This window comes from Melanostigma gelatinosum (genome assembly GCF_949748355.1).
Source record: "Melanostigma gelatinosum genome assembly, chromosome: 3".
Taxonomy (NCBI): domain Eukaryota; kingdom Metazoa; phylum Chordata; class Actinopteri; order Perciformes; family Zoarcidae; genus Melanostigma; species Melanostigma gelatinosum.
Genome location: NC_136636.1, coordinates 5,617,949 through 5,631,777, shown reverse-complemented (window position 1 = coordinate 5,631,777; position 13,829 = coordinate 5,617,949). Strand labels below are relative to the sequence as shown.

General features: G+C 43.9%; 1 protein-coding gene across 1 annotated transcript in view; it reads right to left on the bottom strand.

Annotated features, from left to right (window-relative positions):
• Positions 1-5,794: 5,794 nt before the first annotated feature.
• The window catches only part of cntn3b (contactin 3b), a 46,146-nt gene continuing 38,111 nt past the window's right edge, over positions 5,795-13,829 (bottom strand). The window contains exons 17-23 of the mRNA XM_079296054.1: positions 13,187-13,257; positions 12,626-12,860; positions 12,070-12,188; positions 10,969-11,155; positions 10,145-10,257; positions 9,879-10,044; positions 5,795-9,342 (exon numbers count right to left, since the gene is read on the bottom strand). Coding sequence (XP_079152180.1) covers positions 9,251-9,342; positions 9,879-10,044; positions 10,145-10,257; positions 10,969-11,155; positions 12,070-12,188; positions 12,626-12,860; positions 13,187-13,257 — 983 coding nt within the window. The 3' untranslated portion in view covers positions 5,795-9,250. The remainder of the gene's footprint in view (positions 9,343-9,878; positions 10,045-10,144; positions 10,258-10,968; positions 11,156-12,069; positions 12,189-12,625; positions 12,861-13,186; positions 13,258-13,829) is intronic.

Genomic DNA, 13,829 nt, shown 5'->3' with positions numbered 1-13,829 from the left:
CTCCCTGTGAGTCAAAGCTCCCATGTGAGGTGACCTCACCGGAGTGGAAGGGAAGGCCTCGTCCGAGTCTGTCCCTCTCATATCTTGTTTGTATTCGATAATGTAAGTAAAACCCCAAATTTGACTGCTATTACTGTATTTATTAAAGATAATACCACTCTGCTCTCTGGTGCAAAAAATAATCAGTTCATGGCACTAAAGTAGATGTCATACAAAATGTCACATATCCCATCGCATAAAACAAAGATGGCCGCCGCACCTAACAAATATACTTGCTCTCCTTGTGCAATGTATCACCGCAACTAACAATTTCCCTTTTTCTGTTTTTCTTCATATAGTATACAAGCATGTCCATGTTTTCCTTGTATTGCACAACACTTTGTTTTATGCTTTCGTTTTCTGTTAAGCCAATAGCCAAAAGACAATGGTAATTGTTCCTCAAAAGCTGTGGTAATTGTGTTCGTCTGGTTGGTCCACCGCATTGGTCCGGACTTCACAAGTAGATGGTTCTTGAGATATTTTGAAGGGATATTCACTCGTCAGATCGCCATGTAATGCCAACAGCAGGTGAATATCAGCATGTCGATGTAGTCACTGTGACCACTTGTGTAGCTCCCGTTTGGGTTGTACCCGTTTGGAGCGCATGGTCGTTCAAATCGGGCCACCGGAAATCTCTCGAGAACCGCCAATCGCCCGCTGACTCCAGGGAAGTGAAGAGGAGTTTAGTTGACGCTTTAGTATATTCGGCATCAAGCAGCGAAAGTGAACTAATGCCTGTGAAGGCACGCTGCAGACGACATGGTCGTCTCAGTCCACAAAGTCCTGATAATGCTGATGTTAGCATTCAGCGCAAAGCACAGATGTGCCAAAAGCACAGGCTCACAGAGCTTCTAACATGGCTGTAGACTCTTGTTATAATATTGAGACATTTTTAAACTTTGAGCATAACTGAACTGTATAATATCGCAGAAATTCCATATGTGAGTTTTATTTTTTACCATCTCTCAGTTGTGCTGAGTATTACCTCACACACTGAGCGGCGATTACTCTTTTTTTTAATTATTTGATGTAGTTGCTCCTGCAGGTTTAGACCCTGCTGATTAAGTCTGCACGTTACAGGCGTAATTATTTCAGAAAGATTTTAAAATGCTCAGTGGGGGAGGAAATAGCACCAGGAGGCTCCCAGGTTGACATTCAGGAGCTCTTTGAAGAGAAATTCATCCCTTTTTTCCCCATTCAAATTCAACATATGCAGAGTTTCAACGACAGCAAATTAGTCTTTGAGGTCCATACCTGGTCTAAATTTATCATTTGCTGTTTGAGATGATACTTTCCCTTTCTTCACGTGTACCATTAAAGATCCCCTCTAAAAGCTTTGATCCGCTGGTCTCTCCACGCAGTCTCCACAGTGATGGATGGAGCTTGCGTCAGGCCGCTCCTTCTCATATTGTTCTCTGGCCACACAGGGCAGATACCCCCTCATTAATAAACCTCAATGATTCATTTCCAAATCTGCCTTTTGTGTCCCCTCCCTTGTAGTCTGTAAGGAGAGAGAAAAAAATAAAGGCGCCCTCCTAATTAGTGAACGCTGATCGAGCATCTATAAAGCCCAAGGGACAAAGCTAAGGAGCAGCGATGCCGTTGAAAATAAATCTATGAATAGCCAACTCACTGTGGCAGAGCCCTTCATCTGTACCTCCAGTCTGGTGGATGTTGCCTGAAGGGATACATATCATTTACTCCTCAGAGTTTCACATTTGAATGGTCTTTTGACACCTTCAAGTTGCAAAACATTAAAAATACACCAGTCATACATACATATATATACATATACACATATATACACATATATATATACACACATATGTATCATAATTAGTTGTTGGAAAGGTGACACCAACAATGTGTGATGAAGTTGACATTTTTTAATTGGTGAAATAGTCAGTGGCATTCACTTCCTTAATGATGCAACATTTGGTGCAACAACAGCATTGTGACAAGAATGACCCGATCCCAAGACTGAGGTTCAGAAACATGCAGATTCCCCTTGTGTGAAAATATCACCGACACACACCCTGATTTTAATCACTTCACATTCGATGGTATCCTCACTGCTGAATATAGCTGCAGGTATACTTCCCGTGGAGAGTTGCGGCTTCGCTACGGACTGTGTCAGCCTCCTATGCAATCACCACTATGCTGAGCTTACTGAACATATTATCACCCTGCTTGTACTTTATTTAAATTTTTTACATTATTAGGATTTTTGACAAACTCCATTACACTGACCGAAAAGATAGTCTTGCTACTCCACTGTACATTTTATTTGAAAGAACCCACAGTGAGGTATGGGGTTTTAGCTGTGGTGTGGTGCAGATGAGCACAAAGCAAAGACTAGAAGTTAGTGAAGGTTAAGGGGTTTTAATTACAGGTCAACAGGGAACGGTGGTTAGAGAAGACAAGATGGCTGGATGAGGCGCAGGGGTGAACGGCAGACCAGGCTGGACGAGGGTGAGGTTGCAGAAGCAGGAAGGCAGTGAACCTGTGGCACAAAGAAGCGGGTTTAGAAGTGAGTCAGAAAAAAAGCACGCAAGAAATATGCTTGAAGGCACAATTCAAGCGGCCTGGGATGTGAGCCGCCACTGCAGCTGAGTAAATGATGTGGCGATGAGTCTACGTCGAACCGGAGTGGATGGACTGTGAAGTTGATAAGTAGATGGAAGGCAGCCGTGCAGGCTGGACAGGTGAGGGGAATGAGCCGTAATCAGGAGGGAGGCGGGAGAGTGTGATGAGGGGAGCCACACCCATTCCAACACACACACACACACACACACACACACACACACACACACACACACACACACACACACACACACACACACACACACACACACACACACACCGAAAGAGAAACAGACAGGGGAGAGCTGGAAACAGGGGAGGAGGAGACACAAGAGCAACAACCGTAAAGGAATAGTTCGAGATTGTGAGAGATTTAATTAATATCCTTATTCGGGTTCTTGTTGAGAGTTTGAAGATAAGATTATTACCCCTCCCATGTCTGGCCATTAAAAAGGCCATGAAGCTGGTGCCAGCAGATGGTTAGCTTGGCCTCGCATAACGCCTGGAAGCAGCCTGGCTCTGTCCAAAGTAAATGGACTGCGAATGGTAAATGAACTGAATTTATATCGGGCTTTAAGTTACAAAATCCACTGAGCTTTAACACATTATATCTTTTTGCTTCCAGTGCTTATGCTAAGCTAAGCTCACCCCATCTGGCTGTAGTCTTTTATTTCATAATCGGTCATCAACTAACTCGTGGCAAGAGGGTGAATAAATGTCCTTTTTTTAAATGATAACGTTTTTTAAATGAATGTAACTTTGCTACTTCACGTCGAGTGACTTAAAGATAGGGTGATTAATGTATGAGAAGCTATCAAGAGTACGGTCGATATTTTTTAAATGATCCAATCAAAAACCCCATCCCGGTGTTGCCAACTCTTTTCCAATGAAAGTAGCTTGTATATTGTTTCGAAAGTCGTTAAATCTAGTGAGAACGTTTCAAAGTTGATTTCTGTCAGAATGTTTCAGCAGATATGACAAACAAATGTTTTTTGAAGAGCATTACCAGCCCTCATTTTAAAAAGAAGGGTGACAGCTCGGGTCAAGGCATGATTGCTTTGATATTTTTCCATTTTCATCAATCTTGCTAATCCGTTTAAATTAACCAGCAATTTCATCGGAGGAAGGTCGAACTCTTTTGATTTGTATGAAAGATTAAACATTCCTGTGGAAAATAAACTGTTGCAAGTGGAAATACCTGTCTTTTTCTGCACATTCTGCACATTCATATTTTGTAATCACTTTGCGCGGCACATTAGAGGCTCTGTGTGAAAAGACTTTTAACATTATAATTATTCGATCATAAAACCCTGATGCATACATTTGGAATAAATAAGAAAGCATGAAGTGACCCGAGGACATTCATAAACATCTCATCTGTATTAAATATACCCTGTAAAGAACTTACCATACGGAGATCATGCTCCTGCAGAGCAAGTACTGCCTTTACATTCTGCGAGGAAAACAAAAGTGAACTTTCGTTTTTAAATCCTTTCACGTGAGCGTTTTGTGGAACTAATGAAACAGCCCTCCTGTTGGGCTCGCCACCATATTTTGAAAACAATTTCCCCAAACTGAAGGAAATATCACTTCTCAAAACAAGAACAGACCACAGGGGCATGGACAGTGGCACACTAAAGAAATGCTTTCATATATCTCTCATTACAACAGGACATTCAGTGGGGATCATTTTGCACATTGTAGAATGCATCTCCTATAAAGAAAGCTACAACAACAAAAAAGCGTACAAGGAGGCCAACATGGGGTGAAAGCAAACAAGCAACCTTTTCTCACACATAAAAGCAAGTTTGAATCACACGGCCTGTGTATTACTTAGAGACGACCTCTGGTCAGAAGTAAAGAAACATCCATTCTTCACACATACCGTGCCTGTGTGGGGCTAATGATGGGTAAAATGCACAGCGGAGAAGGCAGTGCAAAGCTGTCCTTTGATGAATCGGGTGATTATATTCTGAAACACCCCTTTGCTCTACAGACTGCTGTGGCATAAAGTAAGCCTGTTTAGATCTCACTGACTAACATATCTAGCTTGCCACTGGTTTTTGAATCACACAAGCAGCGGCTTTCTGACGTTCCTGCTTCGGAGGTGGCACCTTTACTTCAATTAGGCGTTGCTACGACATCATCATTGTTGTTAAATGTAAAACATCTCATTTGCCCATTGGATTTCACTTGATATCGCTAAAGCCCCGGCAATTAACTGTTATGAGCCATTCAACGGCAGGCTCTATAGATCTATCGGTCTTCTCATGCACTATGCTACTTTAAAATGTCATGTATAGTGCTTTAAAATGGGTGAAGTTATTGATATTATATGTCATTTCTACCCAGATCCATAAACACTGTAAGAGTTTTAACTTGTAGTAACACCTGTATGTTCTCGTGCGTAGGCTCGTATACCGTGGCCCACTGGAGGACTTCAGATCGCCAGGCGTTGCGAAAATGGTTAAATTACATAAAAAATCGAAATGTTTGTTAATTGCAATAATATTGCATTAAGTGGTATGATATAGTTTCTTCCCCCTGAGCTTTAAGGGCTTCTTTTAAGAGTAAGCAGTACAAACTGCTTTCGTCAGTAGTGTCCAGCCTCGTCTCTGTCTCAGGGCGTCTGTAGCTTAAGTTACATAACAGATGTAGCTCTTTTAACCATAACCATGATGTTTTTTATAACCAAGAAGTTTTGTTGCCTGAACCTAACCACATTATTGTGTTGCGCTAACCATCGTTGTGCGAACCTTCGCTGTCAAGATACGACACAAAACTACGACGAGCAGGAATAAGATCTTGTTGAGCCTTCCTAGCTGGAGTAGTACTTCCTGGCCCCATGTTTGTGGTAACTTTGACTTATTACAAGTTCATTTACGAATATGCACTATAGCCTATGTGAGAACAAAAACTAGATCAAATGTGGATTTTGACACAGGGCTCAGGTACAAATCAAGAGTTTAGGATCAGATAATGATGTGTACCTGCATTAACTGGTATTGAAATGTTGGGTGGAAATTCTCCACCACATCTGCAGTTAATAAGTTCAAACATAAATCAACTGATCTTGCGACTTGGAAGATCCCCTGGGATTTGGATCGAGTAGAAAGCAGTTGGTGGGTCCATGAGTTAGGCAGACACAAGCGAACAGTCCAATGGCTGGAATAAACATTTTTATTAAGTTATAGTTTTAGAAAAAAATCCAACACAAAGTCACAAACAATGATTAACATGCACAATTTTAGTATACAAGACAAAACAGTTACTTTTCAATATGAAAATGCCACTCTACATGTCAGTATCTCACAGAGATCATTGATTAATACACCAGTATTAAGGTCGGAGAAAACACGATATAAAAAGCAGTAAGGTTTATCTTTGATGGCCATGTTTAAAAAATATATGCAAGCTATTTACACCACACCAGGTACACTCATTGTCTAGCATCAACAACCACGGAAACCAACCTAACATAATAGACCCTGTGGATATAAATAGATATGTTGCTGTTCTGTGATCAGTACACTTCAACCATTTCAGCTGATTGCTCTGACCACTGCCTTCACTTCTATTCGATTGTACTTTGTTGTATTTATTGAAGCACAAGGCCAGAAACAATAGTTTTGTTTTCTTATGCAATTATGAGCAGAGGTAAGAAACATTAGGCTAAATTACAACTATGTAAAAATTAAGAAAGCTTTGCGAAACTGCCACACATTAATTAATAACCTACGAGTCTGCCATGAGGTTACCTTATTTCACAAAAAAAAAAACGAAAACATTAACGCCACTCGGTATTTGCACACACAAGCTGCTTGGAGGCCCGGTCACACCAGAAATTGACAGAGCGATTTTCAACCGCACGTCTTTGTGAAACAGGCATCGTTAGAGGCTCGGTGACGTCATGAATTATCGCAGGGCTCGTTACTAGTCTAGCTAGCGAGCTAATGGCTAAACCATAGACAGCAGCAACATGCTACTGCTAGTCAGTCTTTTTGTTCTTTGTTCTCTATCATTAAAAAGACAAACTCCCCAAGCTAGCTAGCTTGTTCAGCGTTGCTCATTAGCTCGTTATATAACAGGACATAAGGTTTTCACAGTTTATTCCACATATTTGTACCATCAAAAACTGTCTCATAACTTGTCTAAAAACTGATACGCTATATTAGCTTCCTCCATTTTGGATTATCCGGTTTGTCAAGACTCTTTGCTAATGGTTACGGCACAAAGATATTTACACAGATTTACTTCGCCCCGTTGACATGAACTGATTACGCCGTGGGGTTTTAGGCTACTGTTTGAAATGCTGGTGTGACTGGGCTTTTATGCTGTTGGGAAGAAAGATACAGAATTACATAGATGTGTGACTCAAACGAATCAACCAGCCAATCACTTTCAGGTCACTGCTCCAATGCAAAAATCACAATCTACCACTACACTACAAAATACTGGTAAAAATCGGTGAAACTAATTGCGCAAATACAGTGAGATTTCTAGTAAAAAGCAAACCGAAACACAACAGAATAAGAATGCCTTTTCTAGTTGTCCACTCGGGAGTACAGTAGTTCTCAAACATCATTGCCTGTACTGTAACACAACAGAACGAGTGCAATAACAACGCCGCCATGAGTCAATCAAGCAGCTGAATTGTGACAGCTGTAATAATGGGGCAAGAAAATCAATATCTCATTGACCGTTCTGCAGCGGTCTAATCAAAGAGCACAGAGCTTTATGAAACTGGCGAAGGAGCAGATAGGGACAGCCCGATTATGTCGGCCGCTTGGACGTTTTTACGAGGCCTCTGGGGACTGCACACCTGTTCAGACGGCTAAGTGAGGACATCCAGTCACCTTGCATCAATTCCTTGTGCTTTCATTCGACTTTGGGGAAGCGGGGGGTGGTGGGGTAATAGAGAGTGCAAAATACAGATGACGACAGCCTCCGAGCTAATGATCGTACACAGCCCCATGTTCGGCAAAGGCACAGTATGTGTAGCAGTTCAGTTGACTGTATCCTTCCATGTCCATGAATGGACATCGCCAGGACCCCAGTAATCACACCTTTCTTGGGTTGGCTTTTGACAGACTCATCCACATGTTAAAAAAAGGGCGTGAACAGTAGCTCCCCCTCAGCAGAGTAGCAGCGCTCTTTTGTTTCTCTTCTGTCTGGTGTGTGTCCAATGGGCGGTGACGGGGTGGGGGTAAAATGACAGCCGTGCCTTTCGCTCCATTTCCAGTCAGGGCACTCTCACCGCAGTATTGGCATCAATTATTCTGATGCCTTAATAGCCCATAAATTATGCTTCGGATGGAGTCATACATTTATTAAAACCACAAGCCATAAATACTGGGACCGAAATTTCCGCCATATATCTCAATCCATTGCGGCTTTCCTAAAGCTTCCAACCCTTTTAGTCTAAGGTAAACCCGGTGCTTGTTCCGATGAAAATTTAATCAACATACCCTCTCCAATAACGGGCTCCCTCTACATTCTGAGTTTCCTGTCCTTCCTGACGAACTTCTTCGGCGAGAGAAAAGCAAACAATTCCTTCTTCTGCAACATGAATCTTTCCCCTAAGCTATTTGAAAAAGGAAAGAAAGAGGAATAAGTGAGCTCTAGTGAAGGCACTGTTATGTTGCAGTGTATTGTGCACTGGGCCAGCTGGTCATATGGGGTGTGTGTACATGTTACATGTTCCTTTGAGATGATGCACTCATGTAGATCAGGGGTTGTCTAAATGCGTGGGGAGGAACAGCACACACGGGATCTGACACCACACGCCTATATCTTCTGCATGCCCCAGCTTTTTAAACCAGACTGAGTACGCAGAGTGTGATGGCCATTTATTATTTAGAGGAGCAAGAGATGGCAAAATGCCAAGCTCTTTCAGAGTATTGTAGAGAGGCCCTTAAGCTCAGGAGACTCTGGCTCTCCAACAGACCTAATATTACTTCAGTATGCAGAGATAAGTGGGTTTGAGGCACAGTTGATCAATTTGCTATGCATCTTTCGTATATCTGTCAAAGCCTGGTAAGATTTTTTGAAGCATGCAATTGGTGTTTATTTTGGCAAAAGCTGCGAAAAATGTGATTAGGACATTGGTTGATAGTCTGTCAATGGAACTGGTTTAGTTCAACTTTTAAACATTTTTGAGACGATAAAATATACATGAAATCAATGAATGTATGTAATCGCCTGTTGAGAGGCCGATCTGGAGAAGATCAATTCTTGTGAGTATTAAAGAAACCATAAAGCAAGCAGCCTGTCACCTACTTTGGTATGGACTGTATGTGTCGAATGTTTTGTTTAAGGCATTAGTATCTCCAAAAGATACTAAGAAGATAAGTCATTAAGACAAAAAAGTAACCTAGAGCACGGTGGCACTTATGACGCTGAAAGAAATACTGAAAGGTATCATGCATGCAAAACAAAATCGTCACGTCTCTATCTGATGGGAAAAAAGAAGTGGCGTGGTCCCTTTAAAGAGTTCGGCGGAGTCCGGTCCTTTCCAGTCTCTCCCAATCCTGCCCACTGCAAGCCCGGGCCTCGTGCCAGTCCAGTGGACAGGCTGACTGAAGGGACGGCGGGGCAGGGAGGGCGCTCTGTAGGCTCCGATTAGACATCACCAGGCGGAGCAGAGCAGGGCGCCGATGAGGACCGCAGAGAGGCACAGTGGACCGAGGCGGATCGCTCCCGAGCCCCGCGCTCCCATGCCTGCAAAACCAAAAAGCAGCAGAGCAGCTCGTGAAAAACTCAGAAATACTCCTCAGATCAGAAGAACAAAACCAGCGCTCTGCAGTGCTATCCCCTACATTTCTGGCAAGTCATCATAAATCAAAAGCCAACTGTGATTTCTTTCTTTTTCTTTTATTCTCTCCCATATCTACATTAATACTGGCTTCCAACAGGAGAGGCTGTTTAAGAAGATAAAGTTCGTATCATATCAAAGAGGAGAAAACTGGGCCGCCTCACAATTTTTGCAAAGCAGCGGGATGGGAACTGCTTTATATGCTGCGGCGCTGTGCAGCCAGTCAACAAGGAATAATAACCCAATGGCAGAGATGGATGACACCACGCACGCATTTCTAAAAAGGTCGCTTTTCTTGCCCTTGAAATAAGTCTATTACACACGGATGGAAAGGGATGCGATGAAGCCGAATTAAATGTCCCCTCTGAATTATTGAACCCTCCAATTTATCAGTGGTCAGAAAGAGAACGACGTGCAGGAGGACAGACCAGAGTAAACTCACTTAATTTATGGATGTGGATGGGTTCGCTGCCCACACCTTCGCCGCCCTCACTCACGGCCTTGATCTGAATGAGATAGTTGTCGTTGGCGGAGAGGCTGAGCTCAACGGTGGTTTTGTTGGTCGGGATGGCGCTGATGTCGTTGTTGCGGTGTCTCTTCAGCAGCACCTGAGGGAGGGGAAGGTGACGCGGAGGAATGAGCTGAGGCCAGAACCGTCGACCCTGGTTCTGAAGATAAATCAGAGCTTCGCAGTGAATCGCGACCTACCAAATATCCAGTGACCCTCGATTCTGTCTCCGTAGCTACGACCGCATCCCAGTGCATCGTGAGTATGGAGCCAATCATGGTCCATTGTATGTTGAGCGGAGCCCGATCTGGAGCTGGAAAAGGATTTGGTAAACATCTAGTACAGGATATGCTGCGTCAATATCAATGCATGCATGTAGAACCATTTACATAGTCCTGCTTCATAAAGCACAGTGGGCTCAACCCTCAATTATAAATCGTGGCTGCAGCAGAGCACCTCCACTGATTAAGACCCTGAAAGCCCAACACACTGCAACTTAGAAAACAGATGCATATTCACAAAGCAAAGCACACTGACAACACAGCATTCAAAACAAGTCAGAAGATCATTATTTGGTTGCGATTCTGTATTTCTGACTTGGCAACTTTTTTCTCAGTGCTGCACATGTTTCATTCAACATGTCTTCATTTGCTTGTGTTTGAACTTTTTGCATATGAGTTTTTCGGGCTTACTATTTACTATTCTGGTGTCATGAAACACAAGAATGCTGTGGTTATTTCTTCACTCATCTCAGAATATCTAAGGGCTTAAATCCCTCCATGTTTGTGTCGACATTTTGAAAAGCTAAACTGCCACTGTAGCACCACTCAGCCCACTGTTTACATTTTGTTTTCATCCCAAGGTAAATGGAAAGTTCCCTTGTCACATTGAATTTAATGAGCACAACCAACAAAGCTGAAGAAACTCTACGCCTGTCATGTAGAGGACAGTACAACGTCACCCGAGAGGGGCCTTTCACGGTATACGGGAGTGATTTCGATGGGCCCTCGGGGAACGGACTCACGTGGTTTCTTTGTGGTGGCGTTGATGGGCGCCGACTGTGGCCCGGGGCCAGCCGTATTGAATGCGGCCACACAGAGGTAGTAGACTGTGTTGGCTCTCAGCCCAGTGATGTTCACCAGCGTGTACTTGCCAGATATGCGCACTTTGCCGACAGTGTCAGGCTTGGTGTCGTCTTCCCAGTACACAACCTATTGGGTGCAAAACAACCAAACAAAAGAAAGTCACAATCATGGGCACAAACGGCCAGATTCTAGTGGTGCATTTCACCGCATTATCGAAATTTGTATTCCGTCATAAAATCTGTGGATTACAATGAGGGAGTTTGATCGCATGATGACTGACCCAAGAAGGGAAATTCATGATAATTGCCTGTTTTGTCCATAAAAACAGCCATCTTCAATATTCATGCGTCTGGTGACAGTTAAGTCAATAATTAAATTGAAATGTGAAGTCCGGCCTCCATTCCATTGCGTAGAATTATTATATTTCAAATGTATTATCAATGTAAAGTTGTAAGCGGCAGGATTCGGTTTACAGTAATGCAATCTTTTGAGCAGTAATAACGGCGATTGCATTGAACTGAAACTGGATTTGGAATCCTAACAACGTCTAATTAAAGGCTGAGTGCCACGGATGCATGCTGTTGGTGGCCTATTGAGATCCAGCAGCTTAAATCCACTTCGGGACGGCGTTTGGAGAAATGGGCTTTGTTCTAAAAGGACAATGCGGCCACCATCGTGGCAACTGGAGAGCTCTGTGCTGAGGGGCAGAGGTGACAGATATTGAAAGAGCACCGAAGGGTGAGGGGGAAAACCCCCCCAGCTAAGCCCTCTTTGCATTCTTGAAAGGACAAGGGTTTTTTATTTTCCTCGTGTGGGTTTGCTGTTGTTGCACCAGTGTTGGGGTCATTTCATGATACCATTACACTAAAAACAAGATCCTTACATGAGAAGATATTGTAGACTATTACAAGTTAGAAAACTAATTCTAAGAACAATTAACGGATGGGTAAGATCGGATAAACAGGCCGCATGGGCTCAATTATCATCTCATTTGAGGGGAGAAAAAGTAAGGAATGATTTAGTAGTGATTCACATCGTACCTCGTATCCAAGCACTCTTGGATCTTGTTCCGAGATGGCAGGGAGAGCTTCCCAGATCACTTCAATTTGTACCGCAGACACACTTCGAGTCCAAACCTTCTTCGGAGCCACGCTGGGGACTGCAGAAAATAGAGCACTGGTGAGAATCCCACCGACTCCTCCAACACTATCACACACACACTAATAGCAATAAGAAAGGCACCGAATAGACCTGTAGTTTCACTGAAAAGCTATTTCCCACACTCTCTTTTAATGGGATCTGTGACTGACATAAGGGAAGACTATCTGCCCAGCAAATTCAATTAAGAGAATACCTCCCTGACAGCGCGGCGTGGTAAGTGTCTGCTCGGATTTCCTGTAATCTACCAGCATGATAACTAATATCAAGTTGACATTCCCAGCTTGAGAGGGGCGGGAAATAACAGCTCGGGGGTAAAAAAAAAGAAGAAAAAAAGCTCATTTCATCATTGCCATTCAAGGTCATAGTTGTGAGCAGAGAGATTCGAGCTTATTTAAGCATCGCTCTCAGCTGCCGGGCTGTGAAGTCCGTGCTTACCCTCCTCCGCCGAGTACACGGTGGCGATGGAGCTGAAGGGCCCCTCCCCTCGGTTGTTGTAAGCCCCCACTTTCACGTCAAAGGGCGAGAAGGGCGGGATGGTGTCGTTGCGGAAGACGTAGGGCACCAGGCCGGGCGTGGAGATGACCGCTCGCGTCCACGTGACCGTGCCCACGGGCCGGAAGGCAATGATGTAGCCGAAGCCCTCTCCGTTCTGCAGTTCCTCGGGGACAGGCTGGGAGCGAAACACAAAACTATAGTGATATTAAAACGCAGACAGACGAAGAAACGGACAGGCCCGTCTCTGCGCTGTACCTCCGATAAGGGCTCCTGCGATTAGACGCGGCCCCTTTCTTTGCCGTCGCCGCCCTAGAACACTCCTAAATCACACATCCGGAACGAGGGCTCTCCGGCCCTGCTTTTGGAGGGAGAGAGGGCACTTGGGGCCTGAGGTGCCTTGCTCTAATGTGGGCCATAAAATTGCTCCGTTCAATTCTGCGCAATTAAGCAGAAGCCTTACTCGGCGATGGATAGAACACTAAAATGTGAAAGATGACTTACCTCCCATGTTATCACTAATTCAGACTTTGTACCGCCTCCACCTCCGACATCAGTGGGAGCTGTATCAGGAACTGAGAGGTAAAGCCCAGAGGGGAGCAATTAGTACAGTTTACAAAGCTCAACTACAAGCCCAAACTGCACTTGTAGCCTTATGACAAGGCTGCCTGCTGCAGACGCCGTCTTCTATTTTACTGCCCGCAAATCCCTCACTGTGTGCAAACACAGAGTAGTGAATTACCGATATTTCCCAAATGTCAACGTGCATAAACACCAAGCCAAGAGCTGTAGCTTTGCGAATGCCACTCGGCTCCAACCCACTTCACTCCTGTTCCCACTCAAACGCTGTTTGTGCACCGCAGTGCGGTGGCAGAGCTGGTAATGCAGGTGGAGGAGCACTCGTGAACGTCCTTTTAGTGTCGTACAGTAAGTGGAGCATGGCATTTAATGTGTGATATCAGCAAATGGCTGACGCAGCACTTATATCTGATGCTCATGCCTTGTTGGGTTAGGGTTGAACGTTGGGACAGGAGATCACGATACTTCCGCTCCAGAATCCTGAGAAAAATACCTGAATGTCATTATGATTATTATTAAGAGTCGTTCCTACACCGGCATATTGTGGCTTCCAAATGAAAGAGTTATG